The following is a 21,687-nucleotide window of genomic DNA, read 5'->3' as shown; positions in this document are numbered from 1 at the left end:
TAAAGGAAGAAATGAGAGGAATATGTCTTTTTCTTGGCTAACTGATTATGAATGGAGAGCCATCATGGAAGATGTCTCTCTGAGAAGCTCAGTGTGCCAGAGAAGATGGGCAGTCAGGCTGAACCACAGCACTGATAGCAGAGCAAAGGGAATAAACTGCTCCTGGTGAATGCCAAGGGCTGCACCTCTTCTGATGGGGCTCCTTGTACCTTCCAGCACTGGGGCAGGGGCTGTCCCCACCCTCCCAGCAGCTGATGAAGCACAGGGGACAAAGCCAACACTTGGGCCACAAAGTTCTCCAGGCTCCTGCAGCTCTGGTTTAACTTCAGACCACAGCTGCACAGTCATTAGTGTTTACAAAACAAGTTCCCAGAGAAGCAGAATTACACACTGAGGAAATAATAAGCAGCAATGTAATCAGATGTGAGAAGGAGATCATTTCATTACCTGAACCAGGCTTCATTATTCACCATTTCCCTGGCAAGAGCTGATAAATGCAGGCTAATGAATCTTCAGACTCGAGCATTTGGAGCTGCTGGCTCAGTGCTGCCACATGCAGAACAGGACCAGGACATCCAACTGTCAGCTGAAAGCCCAAGAGGTAAAATACAAACTCATCCATTGCAGCACTGCAGTGAGAGGAGGGATTTAACCATGCCTGGCTTGGTCTTACAGAGTCACCTTGGCTGTGGGAATGCTGTGGCTGCTGTCTGGCTCAGAAGAACAAGCCCTAAACAGCCCAAGAACAACAGAGGATGCTGTGGACACTGGTGATGTGTGCAAAATCCAGAGCCAGATCTTTGGGAAAAGCCTTTCAGGACCAACAGTATCAGTCCTGACAGTTCCTTCCCCATCTCAGCTGTTAAATATCATCCTCAGCCTGGTCATGATACAAGATAACTACAAAGACAGAGGCAACAGCATCAACACACAAAGAGCAGGAGCTTTGTCCCCTTCTGTGTCACTGTCATTTCTTTAACACAGTTCCCTGTTGTCTACTGTAGCTATTCCTCCTTCTAAAAAGCAGGGAAACAGGAAATACACCACTCACTGTAGACAATTATTTAAAAAACCCATCCTAACCCCCCCAAAAAATACCAAAACACAAACAGAAAACAATGTTAAAGAAAATATCAGATAAGGGGAGCAAACCTCCCTAACATAAATGAGTTCTCAGAGTTGTAAAGACAATCTCTGCTTTTCCTATACTTTCTGCATATGTCACCAGCAATGTGGATCCTCAATTTTATATGAAGAAGCAGAACATTTGGCAAGGTTCCTCTGGAAGGAGCTTAGACACTTAACAGCCCACATAAGATGAAAACCTATTCAGAGAGGAACACATATGTCCTGACATTAAAGGGAAATACTGCCCTCATCTGTCTCCCAGTGACAGATTTTATTTTCCTGCCTCGTATGCCTAAGCCATTCATCACTTCCAGGATGAAAAGGTGACTGTTGTTGCAACCAGCTCCAAAGTCCGTGCTTGGACTCAAGCTATTAAGCAATGCTGCTGTTGGTAACTGGAATCAATATGACCATGTTGCTGCAACAGAGTTTAAATGTAGAAATTTCTCAATTCTCTACACTGAAGACAATGTCTAGGCTCAAAAGAAGAAAATAGTTTGTAGATTCTTTATACAACTAAAACCAAACAATGAAAAAAATATTCCTAATGCCAGGAGAACAAGAATACTGAGATGCAGCACTGGGATTCAGCAAGAGCAGAGCAACCCCTGTTCCTGAAGCCATTTGCACACTCATGCACCAGGCAGGGATTTGGGCTCTGGATGTCTGCAGTCCAGACAGTTACAGAAAGCACAGAGAATGAGGCTGGTTTGCCTCTTTCATCCACACTGGCAAAAATCCATCACACACACACACACACACACACACACACACACACACAGGAGGCACGTTTTAAGCACCATTAGTGGACCTCAGGAAGGTGAAATTAAGGAGCAAATGAGCACCCATTCATTCATATTTCATAAAAATATAAGCTTTGAAGTTGGAAAAATACATCTAGTAGACAAAGTGTAGCACTAGCCAGTTCTGTAAGGGTTTGGGGTGCAGAAGGAGCCTCTATTAAATGTTCCTCAGTGAGACAGTGCCACTGGCCAGCCACATCCTCAGAAAGTGCTGTGGCTGGAGAAAGTGCAGATCCTGGCACATATCTGGTGGCATTTCAGAGCTCTAGAGGAACACAGCTCTTAAAGGAGATGGAGGCGCTTCTCCACCCATGCCTGTGCCTCTTAGTTCTATTATTGAAATTAGCCCTGCTGAAACTCCAAGATGGGAGCTGGACAATCCAACTCTGCCAGTTCCCAGTTTACTGACATCTCTCCTTGCTTGAGCCTTATCCCCCTTAATTGCCATTCCTTTTGATTTTATTTTGTAAATCCCAGATTTAATCAAAGTCTGCGTGTCCAAAGTTGAGTGCGCAGTTTCACAGCATCTTAATGGCAGGAGCACCATCCCAGATCATCCAGCACAAGCAGCCAGGTCTCATTTTATGACAACAAACTGACTCTCTGGCAGCTCAGGGCAGGGGTCTACTATCAACCACAGAGTGTGGATTTCAGGATTCCCCCAGCAGCATGATCAGCTCTCACCCAGACCAAGCCTGGAGGTGGCCACAGGTGTGGCACAGCCACAAGCTTTGTCCAGCCTGGAAAGCAGGTGATGGAAAAAAGGCTGGCTGCTTCCTGCCCCAGAGCTCCACACTAACGTCTTGTGTCCCCACCTGAGGCAGACAGACTGGCTAAAGCTTGCCAGAAACATTTTGATCTATACAGAAATGCTCATGGGAAGTTTTGGGTTTTTTTAAAACAACCCTGAAATTAATTTTGTTTCTAATTGCTCTCTAGTTTCCTGGATGAAAATTTTCAAAACAGTCCTTCCAAACTGATTTTCATGGAAACATCAATCCCAAATGATCTTTTCCAAGATCACAGAAGAAGCAGTGCACTCAGAGCTGCCCAGCCTCAGGCCTTCCAGCTGGACCAGGGCTCCCTCCAGTGACTCTCCCTCACAGCAGATTTTCCCAGGTCACCATCTCCAGAGTCTGGTTAATGTCTCAGCAATCACTCTCTCACTACAGCCTTTTTGCCTGACACCTTAATTTGATCTGTCATTTCACAGCCCTGTAGCTCTATCTGAACAGGTGGAATATGACAGATTCCTCTCATTATTTTAGTCTTTGTCAAACACTATTATTAATTCACCATAATCTACACGCTTCTGGATTTTCCCATAAGCATTCTCCTTTCTCTCATCAACAGCTGCATTTTAACACTCTGTGATTCCTTCCCACATTGCCATCTGCCTTCCCAGCCTGTCCTGGGTGTACAACGTGGGTTTGCTTCTTTGGGGTCTTACCTGGAGGTTCCTCTTCTGCCTCTGAAGTACTTCGACAACACACAGAAAAGTAAAACTAAGAACCAAAATTCCTGGTGGTCATCTGCTTGTGTTTAATCATTCTGGCCACAGAACACCTGGGGAAATTCCAGGTGTCTTCATGCTGCCAGTATTTCACTAGCATGTATGTGTAGCTACAAGCTGCCTTGCAGGCATCCAGGGTAGGTGGTAGAGGTGAACATGAACTCTGCTTTCCTGAAAACACCACAATTCATCTTTTAAAGGGAATTACTTTACCTTTGATTAACACTGGTGAAGGGGGATCTGCCATCATTGGTGCTTGCTGCTGGTTTCACCCTGTGGAACTCAGGCTGCCCATAGCAAAGCCAGTCATGGTTTCCATACTTTTTTTTAATTATAGTAAGAAACTCTGCCAAGAAGTTCTACTTTCCTGATTGCTTGAAGGAAAATAATGAAAGTCTAGAACTCAAGAGATTGTGCAATTAAGGTTGATGTCCAGATGAAAGTACATCCAAACTCTGTTGAATGTGAATCTGATTGTGTCTGGCAGAGGACACAGGAGAAAATTCAATGCATTTCTCTTGGGAACAATGTTCTTTTTCTTGTAAATGAGTTAAAGTTTGCAGATATGAATCTTAGAGCTTGAAGTCTACTCCAGTGAGCCCTGTGTGCAGCAGCAGGGGTTTCTTGTAGATGGCTGGTATGAGCCTTCAGCATCTCCTTTGCAAAAAATTTCCTGAATTCTTTCTGAAGCTGTTTTGTCCAATGTCCTTTCCCACCACCTCATTGCCCTCACTCATTACTTCACTAACTTCCCTCTCCTTCCCCGAGTCTGTCCCTTCCCAGGTGAGAGCTGCTGTCAGCTCCAGCAGATGGAGCCTGCTCTCAGCCTCTCCAGGCTGCTGACAGCTCTTTTCTGGCTGAACAATGATCTTGGAGCAGCTGGAGTGCAGGAAAAGGCTCCTCTTCACCAGCTTCTAGTACAGGCTCCAGTCCTACAGTCCTTTTTATAAATTCCCATTTAATTATTTTCTGTATTTTCTGAGGCCACTCCAAAACAAGACTATTGCACTTTCTAAGACAAGACTTCCTGGAGGTAGAACTGGAAAGATTCAAGCTCTCAAAGGCTTAGGATCATAGAAGCTTTTGCAGCCACCAACTCCACACACAAAATTACAAGTCTTAGGTCCAAACCCATTAAAAACAGAAAATCACATTTTATTCGCCAGTTCCAAAATCATTAAAAACAGGGGGGAAAATCACATTTTGTTCACCATAAAGTGTTGATTTGTCACAAAAAAAAAAAGAAAAAAAACCACACAACCACAACCCCCCCCCCAATATAAAACATAAACCAAGGTATGCTGCTTGAGCAAGAAAGCCACTATCCACACTCCTTCATGTCCAGAAAAAGTGACAAAGCCCTGAGAGGAAGTGACAGTGAACACCCTGCTGCTTTGTTCCCAAGGAACCATTATCACAGTGAGAGATGTTCCTCAGCACACCAAAAGTATTCATTCTTTCCTCAGTATTTTTTTTCCCCCTTTACCTGGATTCACTTGTAATACAAATGAAGTCGGTTTCTCTTCACACAAACCCTTCCTGCCTATGTAGATGCTCAAGTCTGTGTTCCCAAATACATTACAAACTTCATAATTTTTCATTCATTTCATTATTTCACCAAATTTTGGAATACCAGCACTACAAGGTAGTTGTAACCTTGACTTTAAGTTCTGCTTCTTTGAGCCCTACCATAACACTGTTTGAATCTTTTAAAAAAGCACTTTGGATCTCCTTTGGAAGGAAAAACCCAAATCTGAGTGAAAGAAGCAGAAAACAACCTGATGGGTAAAGCATTGATGAAAATAGGAGAGCAGACAAACCAGAATTCAATGGTTACTCTTTCATTCTGCAGAGCCTAATGACAGAATATGGAAACATGAGGTTTTTGAATTAAAGACAGATGAGGGCTGAGCACAGGGCATGACAGAAGATAGCTCTGTAGGCATCCCAAGGGAAATAATGAGAAATAGAAAGCAGCCTGCTTTTCACCATGTTTAAACCTTTTTTCCTGCGATGGCAATTTTTTGCCACTCAGTATTTGTATTTGTATAGACAACACACACACACATGTTGAGCATACTCAACACCAAATCCTGAGCAGCCTCTCAGTACACTGAGCAAGGCTTAGACAGAGAAGAATTATCCATGTTCCCTGAGCTCCAGTGCCAGGCAGCAGCACACCCATTCCCCTCTGCTGACTGCACACCCCTGGGGTGGCAGAGCACAGCAGAAGGCAGCAGCTGCACCTCAGGGCACACACACACACACACACACACACACACAGAGCACCTTTGGGCTCCAGCAGGGAGCACCAGAATGTCTTTACTCTCCCCCACACTTGTATCTGCAGTCCAGCTGGATACCAGCTGGATGGAGTTAAGCATGCCCCATCCAGCAGCCTGGGGAGCCTGCAATGGATTATCCTGCCCTCTCAACCTACACACCTGGTGAGATCTCAGTGCCTAATTGATGTCTTCCTCCCCAAAGACTAAAACACTAAAAATAAATAATACAACTCGCTTTCATTTGGGGGCTGGATATTAAAGAGGCAGGGCTGTTGATTTGCCTTTTTTTTTTTTTTTTTTTTTGCGTCGTACCTTTCCAATATTAAAAGACAAAACCCAAATATATATATACTAAAAAACAGTCATCCAAAGAGCCATCTCAGCGTCGCTTGTACACGATGGCAGACACAGTGGGGATCTCGTGCTCCTTGTTCTTGGGGTCCGCCATGTGGCTGTACCGCTCTCCCCGGTGGCGCTCCAGGTACGGGCCCCAGTTTGCTGTAGGCCGGCAGCAGCTGACAAGGCGCTGCAAAGCAAAGCCAAGAGGCATTTAATGTCTTCCTTCAGCCCAGGCTGCTTCTAAAATTCACCAAAATTATAGCTCTAGACACGCGCTGCAACTCAACAAATGGCGAATCGTTGAAGTTGTTTAAAATCGTTCCGAGTATCTTTGGGGTTGGTGGGTTCTGGACACTGAGGTCAAAGAACAGGGAAAGCTGTGGCCGACACAACTGTTTGGGAAAGCTTGCCAAGAGCAGAACATCTCAGATCTGTCACTTGCTTTGGTGAGGAATGGGAGGCAAAACTCCAGAAAATTATATGGGGATAGAAAGCAATAGAAATTCTTCAGAGAATTTAAAGAAGCTGGAATAGCAACAGAACTGATGAAAAATCTCTCTCAAATGGTGTATGTGCACTCCCAAAGAATTAGACTTTATCTTTTTATCAGAACATGGTAGGGTAGATGCACCTTTGATGCAACTACCAGAGATAATGCTTTGGTCTAAAACTCCATTTGAAAAAAATGTCTAAGTAGTAGATGCTTTGGAGAAAAAAGCACAGGTGGTCCTGATAATACCAAAGGAATTCAGATGTGAGGCTATATCAGTGGGGTTTTTTGCCCTTACCTCAAGAAAGTTTCCTTCAGCTTTAAGTATTTTTACAATAGCAACAATAGGAATCCAGATGACGCTGCAGATGATCATGCACCAGCCAAGAATGTTTCCCCAGGCTGGGTATACCACTGAGCCATAAGTGGGATTTGAAAATGTGGTCAAGGACCAGACCAAAACAGCCTAGAAAATGGCAAAAACAATAAGAGAAAAGCAGGTTTACAACAACATTGAATTTGCACTGCTTCCAAGTTGGTTTAATAAAAAGAAGGGTTGTCTACAAGTTCTGCACGGTTCCCTCTTGTTTTCTGAGTATGAGGATTTGGTGCAGGATTTGGTGTTCAGTCATCACCAAACAGCAAGACTGAAGGCCAGGACAGAAAAATGACACCAGTGCTGAGATGCACTAAGTATATTTGTGTTTAAACATAACTTGATCTCTGGGTTCTCTTTAAATCTTATGTGGGATAATATATGCATTGCTGGCTGAGCCCAGTACCCTTCTCTGCATGTTTTATACACTCCTGTATTCCATTATTTACAGGAATACAGGAAAGAATCTAAGATTAGAAATTGGTAAATAGTGCTTCAGAAATTGGATGGTTTTAAGCAGCATTTTCTAAACTATAGTCTGGGCAGATTACTGGTAATGTACTGGCCAGAGTGACTTGCCACTGTTCCTGGATTGGGAATGTTAATAAATTCTGTCATAGTAACATAATCCAACCATCTACACTCACAACTGGAAGTACAGGTTTAACAAAAACCAAACATTCAACAGGACATTTAAAGGTCTCAGTTAGACAGGAGAGCAACAGAACATCTGACCCAAAAACGGGATTTCCCTCAAAAGGTTTTCAAACCAATCTCAGTCTAAAATTAAGATAACCCAGCTGCCAAGGCAGAGGATCTAGTTGCCCTGCGTTAGTCCTTGGGAGCGTAGACCCAGCTCTCCAGTTACTGATCTCAAGCCCCAGCCTCTCCTGGAGGGAATCAAAGGAGGAGGGAATGTATCAGAAAGCAGAGACAGCCCATAGTTCACTTCACTGGCACAGCTATGCCCCATCTTTATACACAGAGCCTGGGCAGTCTGCCCTGAATCTTCACAAAGAAACCTCTTCAATATTAAGTTACTAAATTCCATCCCACTAACACAATCCAGTCATGTGCACTCACTATTAACAGCACAGGAGTAATGAAAAACCAGCATATTTTCCACCACAGCCAGAATGAATTGCTCTTCTTTCCAATCATCATTTCAATGTCTTCAATGAACCTTTTTCCTCCTGTTGGAAGACAATCATGGGACTCACTGTAAAGCAGGTACCTCCCTTGCAGGTGGGGTTACTCAAAAGTGATCAAAGAAAAGCAATAATCAAGGACAGTTTCTCCAGTTCTGCATTAAACTTTTTTTTAATCATATTATTATTCAGATGGTTAACTTATAAATTCTTTATTGTAGTAATTAGTATTTTATATCCCTGGCACTGCTCAAGGCCAGGCTGGATGGGGCTTTGAGAAACGTGATCTATTGGAAGGTGTCCCTGCCCATGACAGGGGCTTGAAACAGGATGATTTTTCAAATTCCTTCCACCCCAAAACCATACTGTGACTCTATGATATACACTGCCCCTGGGATTGCTTAGTTTAATTAATGTATTTTCAATGCAAATTATTTACCGTAAATGTAGACAATGCCTATTATCTCCAGGGCACCTGAAATGAGGAGTCCCCATCCAGCACAGAAGTGATCTATTAGGTTAACCCAGTAAATTCCTGCCTGCAGGACAAACATTAGAGGTTAAAATTTGAGTAGTAACATACAAATAAGATGCATTTGTTCAAGACAATTTAACTAATCATGACTCTGAGTTTTTAAGTTCACAGTTCTCCAGGTCAAGTACAGATTTGTGAATATTATTTTCTTTAAATCCTCTATGTAAAGTTGAAAAGCACATCTAACAAAATACTATAGACGCTAAAACCAAGATCTATGCATATATAGAGCATATATAAACAGCTGAGAGCAAGATTTAAATTTGGAGCTTACAGGAATAAATTTGGGGCTGAAGTTTTTATACTGAACTACAGCAACAGCTACACCAGTTATCAGTTCTGGGAGGCTTCAATCCTCCTACATGCCTGACTTCTCCATGGGGTTAACCACAGCTTTGAACACCAGCATGCAATAGCAGGATCCCAGAGCAGGAAACAATCTCTGAGCCATTCCACACTCTTGTGATTGAGTCCCTTGCAAGCTTCCCCACCACCCTGTTTCATGACTTACATACTTTGCTTGACCATACAAATGTCTACTCACCACAATTACCTCCTTCACATTCTCAGTCTAATTACACACATAAATCTGCATTTCTAGATGGAGCAATAGCAGTGAACCTTTATACCCTTAAAAGCAATTGCCTCAAGAAATTTTACACAGTATACTTAAAATTCCTTTTCTGTATATCTATTTATATAACTATACACATGCAGGAGAAGTAACCATGCAATCTACAAATGCTCATGAGCTAATGGGTTTTTATTACACGGATAGGCCATTCCTTAATTCCTGTCCTCCCTGGTAGTGAGTTCTGAACAAAAAGATCCCATCAGCATTTATTAGCAGTACCCACTGTGCTGTGGACACGTTCTATGCGTGTACTTGTGATTACACAAATGAATTCCTGAACTGAGGAACCATAAATCAGGCTGATCATTCACAGGCTCTGTAAAAGCCTTCTATTTAAAAGCATGTCTCAGTTCAATAATCACAGAAAACCTTAGGTTTTTTAAGCTTTCCCTGGGAATTGCTTGCTTGTGTGTTCAGGCACACTGTCAAAATTCAAGGGTCTCTAAGACTTATCCACAAAGACAGCAACAGTTGCAAAGGGTATTTTGATTTGAGTTCATCACTTGCAGCATAACTAAACTCACTACCAAAAAACTTAATTTCTTACCTGAGTAACACAGATAAGCCCAAGTAAAAACAATATTGCACACACCCCCAGGGTTATAGGTAGTCTTAATTTTTTCATCATGCTGGGATTTATATCTTGAATGGTGGTTGTAAGTGTTTCTGCAAAGGAAGAAGAAGTGAGTTTGAGCAGCAAAATTAAGAAAGGCAATGGTCATTTGAAAAGACATGAGTCACTTAAAACCCCACTTACCTACAATGGCAAACTGGGAGTCAAGGCCCAAAAGCACAAGCATGAAGAAAAACAAGAAGGACCACAGAGGAGAAACTGGTAACTGGGAGAGAGCCTCTGGGTAGGCTACAAAGGCCAGTTCAAACCCTGGAAAGCAGTGGAGAGAAGGATGTTATTGTCGTGCCTTGGCCAGTGCAAGTCCCAATACCAACAGTGTGACCATCAGCCTACCTGAGTCCACCACCTCTGAGACAGGCCTCTGAGACACAAATGCCATATGTCCCAGGATGGAGAATATTGCAAACCCAGCAAATACACTGGTGGCACAGTTGGTCACACAAACTAGAATGGCATCTGCATAGCAGTTGTTGTGGAACTTGTTGTATGAAGACAAAGCAACAAGCCCGCCCCACGCCACAGACAGGGAGTAAAATATCTGGGTGGCTGCATCTTTCCAAACCTGCCAAAAAAAAAAAAAAAAAGAACATGAGAATTGCTGTATTACTTATAGTATTTATCATAATCATTGAAGTCTGTCCACCATTGAAGCTCAAGGGTATTTTTTTTCATTCAGCCTGTGTATCTAATTCTATTTCATATGAATTTTAGGGAGGATAGAATATAGCATGCTGGTGACCTTGCAGTCTTAATCACAAACAGTATCTCTATGGTGCCTAAAGGTCACATCCCAAGCATGTTCCCAAATACTTAAATCTCAGTGGGCTAACCCTGAAGAAAAGATTAGATTTGTTCACATAGGTGAATTGCTGAGATATGAATCTTGGCATAAAGACAACAAATAAGGACAACCAGGACTGGCTGCAGGAGTGAGAACTTCCATGTACCCTCCCACTTGTGTGACCCAAACAAACCACTCCTGCCTCTGATGTAGCCCCTCAGCTAGTGCCAAGCACTCATATAAATACCACAAATAAATATCACACCTAATAGTTGCTTTTGATAAAACTGCAATAATATTGGCATAAGCCAGAACAAAGAAAGTTCTGGCTTTCTTTGCATGAGGTGCCCTTCCTGGTCCACCTAATTACCCAAGGTAATTTCCCAGGCAAGGCATGGCCTGAATTTCAAAATCAGGGATCCCTTCAGCCTTATGATAAAGTCCCTTAAAATAATCAGCAAGAACTTTCTCAGCAGATCTCACTAAGATTAAACTCCAGCATGATCCCCAAGAATTGTTTAGAAGCAATAGCACAGTTCTCATCACTGGTGTGGCAGGGAGGGGGAAGGAGGTGACTGTCTTTCAATTTGAGAGTAGCTGGAATAGGGGCTTGGACTTTTTACACAGCCAGCTGCTGATACAAAATACAGGGCAGGACCTGAAGCACCTGACTGGATAAAAAAGAAGAAAGCCACATAACCAGGAAAGTGTGTCACACTTCTGGGGCTGAACTTCCTCTCACCTCTGCCTCCATCAGCTTGGTGATGTTGGACTCTTTCCCAATGTAGTACTCGATGCCATCCAAAGCACCTTCCAGGGTGGCACCTCGCACCAACAGGACGAGCAGGATGACATATGGGAAGAGTGCAGTAAAGTAGACAACCTGCAGAAAGATGGGCAGGGACACACTTTAGGTGTGAGGGGACCCACAGACCTTCGTGCAGGAAGACTGGACAGGCTTTAGGCTAAGGTCTGCTGGTACAAAAGAAAAACAGGCAACCAGAGAAATGAACACATGCCAACCACCAAACCATCTGGCTTAGCCGGTTCTGGAGCTGCATTCCAGCAGAAGCAGAAGGCCCGAGCCACATATCCACTTTTGAGATAGCACTTGACCAGTTTCAGAAATGCATTTTTCTGGCATGATTTACTGCTGTAGGTCTGGATTCAACTAGCCCAGATGTCTCTTGCTAGGCAGTGCTTCTAGCAAGTACAAGCTGAAAGCCAGGAAAAACTTGGTGACTAGGGTGGAATTATCTCCTGATGAGCTCCCTACTATTCCCCCCAACCACCCCTCAAAAAAAAAGCCAAAACAAAAATTTTTTTTAAAAGTCACTGTTCTGGAAGCTTTCTTTGCTGGAGCAAGGACTTTTAGGTTCTCTCAGACACAGTTCTATTCTGTTGTACTAGCACAATGGGACCAAGGCCAGCAGTACAGTTATTGTCACACAGGCTACGTTCAACAATACTCTGGTTTCTTGAGTCTTAGTTTCAGTGTTATTCAGATAGGTAATTGACCCAAGACTGCTGGCTCCACCAAGCCAGAGCATTGTGCCATTGTGTGGTGAGTTTGACATATCCAAAGACTTCCTTCATGCTTGCCTAGAACAATTCTCTCTGCCTTTCATCTGTCTTGCTCCTGCCCAGCTAGATTCTTCCAAGTCTCACCTTACTCTCCGAAGAAAATTGTCTTTGTGACAGAAAAAAAATGACAACAGGAAGAGCAACTGCCAGGAACCCAAAGAACATGAGATTAAGAGCCATGCAGCCAAATAATTGAGGCTGGGAAAGCACAGACACTCCACCCCAAAGCACTGAAACAAGGACAGAAAGCTCCAAATAGAAAGCAAAACAGGAGGAGACATCACACTGAGCGGAGGAAAGGAGGCAGCAAGGAACCAAAGAAAGGTACAATGACAAAAGGAAAAGGGGGGGGGGGGAAATCTGTGCAGAGAAAGTGAACAAAAGAGCAAAGGAACAGAGACTGAAGATGTAAATGATGGAGATGCAACACGAAGGTGAGAAAAGAGTATGAGAAGGAAGAAACAAAACCAAGAAAAGGGTCTCAGGTGAGGAAGGATGAAATTCAGCCTGCCTGAAGTCAGCCTAGCCCAAGAAAAACTCCAGAAAACCATGCTGCAGCTTGTGGAAATGGGAGCTCAGCAGAGACAGATTCTGAAAACAAACATCTAAGTACCTTGTCCCTACAACTAATTTCAACTCTTGGGAACAAACAAGATTTCACAATCTGCCAGAAACCTGCACACACACACCTGTTCACAGCACCTGACCTGTATGGTCCAACCATCTCAACCAGACTGGAAGTACAAAATAATCACCGGGTGTTCCCAGGGCGTGTGCCCATGTGTGCCATCACATGCACGCTTCCATCACACAGCCCAGGCAACGGCTAAAACTCAGCTGGAATCACCAGCACAACAGCAAGATTCCAAAATACAGGGCAGCCCAGTGGAGTGGAGGCCCAGGAGTGAAGTAATGGCTGTGTAATCAGCACCTCACTCATATTTTATGTAACAGTTATGAAGCCGAGGAGCAGGAGGGAAGCCAAATGCTGAGCCCAGCAGAGGGGGGTGTGTTAGGACTGCATCCTGCCTTGTGCTAAACTTCCCTGGGTGCAGCTGACATTGGGAGGGCAGAATCAGGCCAAAAGTCATCTCCTTGGCCTTCCTAACATACCTTTCCAGAAGATTTGATTCCTTTATACAGGGCAGCTGCAACAATTATCCAGGCGAGGAGGAGGCAGAGAGCCAGGTACCAGACGATCCTGCCGGTCTCGTCCAGCCCACTCGAGCGCTGCAGAGCCACTTTGCTGAAAGCACACGATGCTCCCGTGAGGAGGGGATGGCAGCAGCACACAAACCTCACACACCTCCTCTTCAGCTACTTCTCCAGAAAAAGTGAGCTGCTGTGTGAGGCTATTACAAGACTCTGCAGCCTCTTCCAAGAGCGTGCAGTTAGAATTGCATGATTGGCAATGAGAAGCTGTATATTTAACTGCATTTTTTCCTTCTTTTCGAAGCCTACCAGCTCTCATTTCTCCATACATCTCCTGTAAGACCCACCTAAGATATTCTGTGTTAATCATGAAATTCTGACAGGAAAAGAAGAGCTCAAAAGAATCAGTTTCCAGGAACCCAGGGAACACGAGGCAAATTGAGACTGTGGGGCAATAAAGAAATGGCAATTTTACAACAGGCCCAGATTCAGAATAAGGTGAATATATTTTACACAGTAACTCCCGAGAAAAAGAAAAGTATATGCTATGTGTAAAGATGCCAAGTAGTGCCTACCAGGACTCCAGAGAAGAGGACTTCTATAAATGGGAGTATTGTTCAATTGGTTAACGGTTGACTCACTTCCTTCTCTTTCTATACACAATTTCTCTTAAAAAAGCCAAACTTATCAATTAAATATTAAGTCCCCTCTCTAGTGATTTGCATGCCCATGTCCCTTGACTAGATTTTTTCTGGACTGCAAGATAAGACAAAAATAAAAGGTACATCCAAAACCACAATGCATTAAAAGGTATCTTTTCAGTAATTTCTTTAAAGTATTTACTTACTTCCAGTATTGCTCGCTGGGAAATTGCACTGGTTTGTAGCTTATGGTGCCATTTATACATGTGAGATTGTTGGCCGCGACGAATGAGTAGTTTGCACGAATGATATTCCCATGGAAGGTTGTGTTGCAGTCATTAACTAAAATCAAGAAAAAGGAATCATTAATACTGGGATGACTATTATTTAAAAAATTAGACTGATACAGCAAATGTGTTTCCTAAGCAATTACAGCTTCAGTTTGCCTGCTAACAATATTTGGAAACAAACCTGAAATGTCACTTGCAGCTGTGATTTCGCTACTGACTGTAAATCAAAACACCAAGAATCTGGTGTGCTCACCACATTTTACTTATCCTCAAGAATACTTATAAAAATCAAATCTGAGCATAGTTAAAATTGTAGCCTTGGTTACTCTGTGAAAACCTTTGTCCCAAACCAAGGTGACACATGGATCATCTGGTATCTGATATTCATCTTATTGTGGCAGAGGGCTTGTTAGAACACTTTAAATATTTTCCTTGGAGGAATGGAAACTGGGGTTGGGAATTTTTTGCCAGAACATACAATAAAAAACACTTTATCAGCATATGTATCAGCATTTACTGGAAATTCTTGTTGAAGCCTATTTCAGGACAGCTTCTTCAGTTCAGTTTTGTGTTCCCCCAAAACTTACCAATTAGGTGCTGAAATCTTTTTTGTTTTGCCAATAAATAATCATCAACTTTTTGTTACATAAGGCCTCTTAGAAGATATTTTCAGATATATGATTGAGATATATTTACATTAATACTGTAAACAATATAATCCATCCTCACCTTGTCCTTGTTATTTTAATAATCACTGTTAATTTCCAGCTGCTAACTGGTAATTACCTCACCAACTTCACCTTTTGCCTTAAACTGGTCTGATACAGAAACTGGTGAGATAAGTGTTTGGGCTCTACATCTGCTGTGAAACACAAGAACAATGGTGTGGAGATACATTCTAAAGAGTTAATGAAGAGTGAAACCAGCGCCTCAGTGGTGCTCAGGATTACCATAGCCACAGGGGAGGCAAGGAGTAACAAAAAGACCTCGATAAAAACTACTGCAGTACTTTGTCTCATGGAAGGTATTTTTTTGCCACAAAGCCTGATGAAATGGGAATACAGTATTTCAAGCGATTGGAAACGTATGTACTAGAAAAAAGCTGAGGTTTAAAAGGGAAAAAAAAAATCCAACAAGGTGATTTCAGCCCAGTTCTCTGTAGATTTGCCAAGCATCCAGAGCATGTGGCAAAGAAGTGGATAAGCATCACTCCTCTGTGTTCAGATGCAAAACTCCAGGAAGGACTTTTGAAGCCATGGGTAAGCTGTCTCGATCCTGTACTTTCATCCAGAAAACAGTCCAATTATAAACCAATAATATTAAACTGTCTGATAAGTATGGTACCTATTCGTGTCTTGCTGCAGAATTCATCTGCCCAGGAAAAGCATTCTGACCACGGCAGCACTTTTTGAAATGAGGCAAATAAATAGAAGAGTGCATAAGCAATGATAACATTGTAGTAGATAGTCACAAATGTTGAGAGGACGACCATTGTGATGCCCACTCCTAGGAAAGAGAAACACAAAATATCTTAACCACCTCAAACTCGGGTTGCAAAACCCCTCCTCCCACCAAAACAAATAGCCTTCACTTGACTTTTAAAAGGCTTCTTGGGAAGAAGTTGATTTTTGTTTGGTTTTAAAATATTTTTTTAACAGCAAACAAACAGCGACATTTTAAACCCATTAAATGATGGATGAGATCTAAACTGACCATCTCAAACATGCTTTTGAAACAGAATTTTAATCAGGCCCATAGAAAAATGGACTATTTACAAAGTCTAAAGGAGAAATTCAGTATTTTGTTCTCTCCCCATTCAGAGGGAAATTTAGTAAAATAAAACAAACTGTACTAGACTGCCCAAGCCGTTTTAAAGATTCCACTGTAATAAATGCTTTAAACTATAGTAAATCTTGTAAATATTACTATTCTCCCCCTTGTTAAAATCAGTTTTGTTCTGTGAGTTTGGTAAAGCCTGACAAACTGTACCAGTCATCTTAGAAACTATATATAAGTTTCTGTCTTTACAGATATATAAAATACATGCTGTGTTTAAAACCTTTTGCTTTAAGATAGACATTCTGTCATGAAAGTTTCTTGTGCTGCAGAACAGAGACTGGCAAAAAGAGTAAATGTTGGGGCAACCAGTTTCTGTAGGTGACAAGCAAATTCTTGTTGGATCGGAAGGAAACTTCCTCGTTCCTACGTTAACTCCTCTGGTAGATTCAGACAAACAAAACCATTGCAGAGTCCTTTACACCCATGGTACAGGACCAGGATGGACAGGCATGAGTAAAGCACATGGTTAATTGTTTCCAAACAAATCTCCCTATGAGAGAGTTTGAAATACAAACCCTCACTACAAACTCAAACTACCACTACAGCATGCAACAATTTCTCTTATCTCAAGAGGCACCCCACTTTACAATGCCAGAGTCTAGGCTATTTTATCTCACCAGCAGATGACTCCCAAGGCAGCTGCTGGGTGTTGTGCACAATATTGCACAAAGCACCCAGACCTCTGTGCCTGTGCCCACACTGGCAGCCAAATACAGAATTAACCCATCCAATACACAATTGCCTTGCAAGCTACACTGGACATGAAGCATAAAGAAACAGTGATAAAGTCAACTTCTAAAATTTATTTTCAATCTGTTCCACACATTACAGCAGTTGTTTCATTGAGTTTTTCCCTCACACAGCAAAACAGAGATATTTCCTTCTGCCTGGACAGCTGGAGTGAGAGTGATGCGCTGCTGAGCACAAGAATCTCTGATAAAACCTTTCATAATCAAGAACCTTTTTGGGGGAATCTTTACTCAACATCTGTTTATTAACTGAATAATGAGGAAGTACATACCTGGGTACAGAACACTGACCCTGTAACATTGGGAATAGTCACAACACGGATATCGGTGTCTCAGAATTAGTAACTTCATTAAGAAATCATTAATTCACAACAGTCTATTATTAGAATAAAAGGAAAGATAAGAAAACCAACCTTGAAACAATGGTAGCATTCTCCAGGCGGAAACTGGCCCTAGACTGGCAAACTGCCCAAGGGAACATTCCATGAAAAATAAGGGCAAGCCAGCTAACGCCAGCATGACGGTGTAGGGGATTAGAAAAGCACCTGAGAGGAGATAAAAAAATGGGGGGAAAAGCACAATCACACACACACAGAGAACAATGCATCTTTCAGCATTCACCACAGTTTTATCACATTTTATATTCCTCCTTTCTCCCCTGCTCCTCACCGTAGGCACTTATTTTTAAAATAGAGAGATTTGTTTCTAAGTCCTGTTTTCTATAAGACTAAATAGTACCTGCAATGAATGTCAGAACTGCTGATTTAAAAAGAATGACTTCTCTTATAGAAAGTAAATTAATTTTATAAAAAGCTATTGAAGATGTGCTCTAATACAAGTAAGAACACTGCTCAGCTGTAGGCACCATCAGCCTTCTCCACTTTCTATTTAATCTTCCAACTTTTAATTTAAAGAGGAACAGAACCATCTCTGTGTGTGCTCAGCTGTGTTTTGCAACTGCCCTGTTAAGCAGCTACTGGACATCAAAGCATGAAGATTATTTTCTATGGTTGGCTGAGTGCTGTGTCAAACAACATCTCAGGATGGCTCTTGTTCAAGTCCATTTAAAAGTGCATGTTAACCTGATATCAGTGAGCACCTTGTTCTGTGAAAGGGACTGGCACTTCTTTGTGTGTGCACAGAAGAGAGGGAAAGCGAGAGCACGAGTTTCATAAACACAACACGATATCCCTGCAGGAATCTGTCCTCATCACTCTCAGTGAATTTAAAGCAATCAAGGACCCAGTTCTGCAAGGAACTGCAAATACCTGATGTAATTTCAGGAACTAAATTGTTCCACAGAATTAACTGGATTACTCCTCTATTTCAAAACAAGGATGTAACAGTTGTCTTTATCAATCATGGGCAAGGGGCACAGAAAAGGATGCAAGCAACAGCACAAATATGCTTTAAAAGCAAAGTCTCTGCTTCAGCAGATGAAAAAAAAGATCTAGTCCAAGGGCTGATGTCACAACTTATTTTGTTTTCACAATTTTCTTCAACAAAACTTCAAGTAATGCAAACCAGCCCGTCTCACTCCAAAAAAATTCTGTACTGGGAATGCCTCCTTATGTTCCATGTGCAGCTGTGTGGGCTGTACTGCCTTTACAGCCCAGAATTTTACTTCAACAACAGTTAGGCAGAGCAAATAGGTACATAAAAGTAAGTTCTCTGCAGTTACTATTTACGCACTCTTTAATTACCAGGGGTAGCCTGGCAAGTAGATAAAACTCTGGAATACAAGCCAAGGAAACCAGTGCCTCTGCTTGGCTTTGCCACTAGTTCATTGTGTAAGCAGGTAGAGGCTCTCTCTGTCTCACACTTCCCAAGTGTTTGATCTGGGTAATTATTGAGCTGAGATAATTATTCCAGCTTAGAGTGTTTGCATGGAAAAACAAAGGTGCAGAGGGGATTCCACTGTTCTCTATAAACATACTAGGCATGGTATATAACATAAACTTACCAGAGGGTAAGCACTGGGGAGGGAGAGCAGCTACTTAGACAAGTAGAGGATATTGGCACATGGACAAAAAGGTACATGTTGTTTACGAGTAACTCTGAAGATGGAATTCTCAGGTAGAAATTTGCAACTCAAACTAAGTACTGTTTCCCTTCTCAGCTGGTACCCAAAAAGCACATAGGTGCCTCTTAGTGCCCTTTCCCATGAGCAGGCTCTATCCCAGTTCCCAGGGTGATAGAGCTCGTGTCCAGCTTTGACAGAACATGCCCAGCCTCAGAGCTGGCCCTTGGAGCTTTCTCTGCTCTCTCCTGGGGATAGCAAGGTGTGCCCCCCTGTGACCCTGCCGTTCAGCACAGGTACCTCCTCCATTCTGGTAGGCGAGGTAGGGAAAGCGCCAGACGTTGCCCAGGCCCACGGCATAGCCCACCAAGGACAGCAGGTATTCGCTTTTGTTTGCCCAGTTGCCACGCTCCACGTTCTCATCGGTGCAACTGGCATCTCTTTCATATGTCAAACTGAAGTCCTTTGAAGAGAAGAGGGAAGGCTTGTGATACCCACCAGGCAAGAAGGGCAATCATACCATCATTTCTCTGTCCAGAGACGCACCTTGGGATAGCTGACCAGCCAGACAGGACGGGCAGAGTCAGTTTTTTGGCTGCCAGTCCACCTGGCCCCTGGCAGGACAGCACAGACCTGTGAGAGAGGGTCCCACAAGAGAGCCCAAACACCTCCACAATTTTGCCTTACTCCTGCCTTACTCCTTTGTGCTATCAGCTCCAGGAGACTCCTCTATTCTGCCCCTGCCGATGCCCTCATACTTGTTCAGGTGTTCACATCAGCACATACCTGTATGCCCACACCTGTCCTAGTGCCTTGCACATGTGCCAAGGAGCTCATCCCACTTTACCTTCCACTACCTGTTTGGATCTCACCTGCCCAGACAGCTTCATACCTGCCCTCAGCTGCCTACGTACCTGCGCCCTGCTTGCCCGAGTGCCGCTACGCCCACCGGGGCACCTCCACAACCCACCTGCCCAGGTGCACCCACACTCGCCTACATTCTCGCACACCTGCCCAGGTGCCTCCGCACCCCACCTGCCCGGGAGCCTCCGGCCAGCCTCCCCCGCCGCCTCACCTTCTTCTTCCCGCAGGACAGAAAGCCGGGCAGGCTGAGCATCCCCATCTCTGCCGCCGCAGCCGCTGCGCTCTGCCCGCGCCGCCCGCCGCCCGCCGCTTTATCGGAGCGGCAGCCGCCCGCCCCTCGCTGCCCTGCCGGGAACCGCGGCCCCTGGGCTGCCCCAGGGCCCGGGCGGGGCCGCCTCCCGCCCCCGGGGCAGCCCCTCGCAGCCCGTGCCCGCTTCCCCGCCGCGCCCCGCCCGCTGACCCTCCTCCGGCCCCGCGCCCACTTCCTCGGGAACACCCACCTGCCTCAAACACCTTGCACGGTCACCTGCCCACTTCCCCTCCTAAATACTGCCTGCCCTCCGCACGCCCTCGCTCCTCGCCTTACCCCGACCCACTTCCCTGCCGCCAACCTGCCTGGGCTCGCTCCCCCAGTCGGGGCTCTTCAGCTCTCGTTGCACCCCTGCCTGGCCTCCTCTCTGTCACACACCTTCACTTCTAGCATGTCCCCCCACTCCTTCTCCTCTTCCAGCACCTACCCACACACTCTCCTTCTTGTTTGCTACCTCAGGGCTGCCAATTTCCCATCAAACACTGACCCTCACCTGAGCAGCCCACCCTGCTGCTCCCTATGCCTGCTCCCCACGGAGGCACCGCCTGTCTGCCTCACCTTTGCCCACTACCCCCGTGACCTCTTTGAGCTCCTGCCTCTGCCACAAGGGGGTTATATCCCGCGGAAATTTCAGCATCTGAACACAACTTTCAGGTACAGACACAGAAAGGGCAGGTCATAAAAGTTAAGTCGTCTCCAGAGGAGGAATTTGAGCAGAAAGACCAGGCACCTCCACAACCCACCTGCCCTGCTCCAACCACAAACGTGGCTGTGACATTTCACCCTTTATGGGAAGGGATGTCATAGTGACCTTCCCCAAGCATTCCATAACACAAGGGGACACTGCTCAAAGCACACTCTGTGTACAGACATGAGGAGACACAGATTGTCTGGTCACTTAATTGCTCTCTCCTATTTATAAATGGTCTTTTCCATGGCTCTTTCAGATCCACACCTTGACAAATACCTTTTCTGTCCAAATGAGTGGGACTTTTCATTTAGCAAAGTGCTACCCAGTGTGTGTCAATCTAGCCACAACTAAGAGGTACCCCAGGACTGAGGACTGTGTGGGACAGCATCTGAAAGGTGGGAAAGTAAAATAAGATTTTATTTTATCACCTTGTGCAGCAGATTCTCAAGGAGAGTTATATTTTAGATACTGGAAAGATGCCAGAATACTCTTACCTTTGGAACAAAAAGCAAGTACAGGTGCAGTGTCCTGATAGGACACAGGCTTTGGGAGAAAATAATAAATAAAAATTAAAGAAAACAAGCCTCTACAGGCTGTCTGCAGTGAGCAGTGGAAAGAGGACTATCTCCAGAGAGGATTGTGCCTGAAGCAGGGCTGTATTTCTCCTGTTAGCTCTGCAGATGAACAGCACAACAGCTCCCCTTGCATTCACCAGGGGCTGAGTCCATCATTGATCCCTGAGGCTGGTTCCTCACAGCTGGGAAAGCCGCCCACCAAACAAGCACCATGCCAGCCAGTCACCCCTGGAACATCTCAGCTATAAATGCAGAATTATCAGCCAGCAAACCAGAGCCAGTTTGGTTCTACCATAGATGAGATAT

General features: G+C 44.0%; 1 protein-coding gene across 1 annotated transcript; it reads right to left on the bottom strand.

The window, feature by feature from the left end:
• Nucleotides 1-6,025: 6,025 nt before the first annotated feature.
• Nucleotides 6,026-20,064, bottom strand: SLC6A14 (solute carrier family 6 member 14). The gene is made up of 14 exons (XM_071442962.1): nucleotides 20,017-20,064; nucleotides 19,242-19,404; nucleotides 17,335-17,466; nucleotides 15,678-15,839; nucleotides 14,250-14,385; nucleotides 13,364-13,496; nucleotides 11,409-11,549; nucleotides 10,219-10,447; nucleotides 10,009-10,134; nucleotides 9,799-9,917; nucleotides 8,522-8,621; nucleotides 8,018-8,127; nucleotides 6,857-7,024; nucleotides 6,026-6,255 (listed from the first exon to the last, which is right to left on the bottom strand). The coding sequence occupies exons 1-14, from the start codon at nucleotides 20,062-20,064 to the stop codon at nucleotides 6,109-6,111; spliced, it is 1,914 nt and encodes a 637-aa protein (XP_071299063.1). The 3' UTR covers nucleotides 6,026-6,108.
• Between the last annotated feature and the right edge of the window lie 1,623 nt (nucleotides 20,065-21,687).

Source organism: Agelaius tricolor, unplaced genomic scaffold (assembly GCF_023055355.1).
Source record: "Agelaius tricolor isolate 1412-34295 unplaced genomic scaffold, bAgeTri1.0.p SCAF_17, whole genome shotgun sequence".
In the NCBI taxonomy this organism is placed as follows: Eukaryota; Metazoa; Chordata; class Aves; order Passeriformes; family Icteridae; genus Agelaius; species Agelaius tricolor.
This window is presented reverse-complemented; position numbering and strand designations above follow the sequence as displayed.

What these genes read in the sequence shown, in the direction of transcription:
- SLC6A14 (XM_071442962.1), bottom strand. Translation starts at nt 20,064, where the DNA reads ATGGGGATGCTCAGCCTGCCCGGCTTTCTGTCCTGCGGGAAGAAGAAG. An exon ending in TGTCCTGCGGGAAGAAGAAG is followed by an intron (nt 19,405 to 20,016) that starts GTGAGGCGGCGG and finishes TTCTCTTCAAAG; the next exon opens with GACTTCAGTTTGACATATGA. An exon ending in CTCCCAGTTTGCCATTGTAG is followed by an intron (nt 9,918 to 10,008) that starts GTAAGTGGGGTT and finishes CTTCCTTTGCAG; the next exon opens with AAACACTTACAACCACCATT.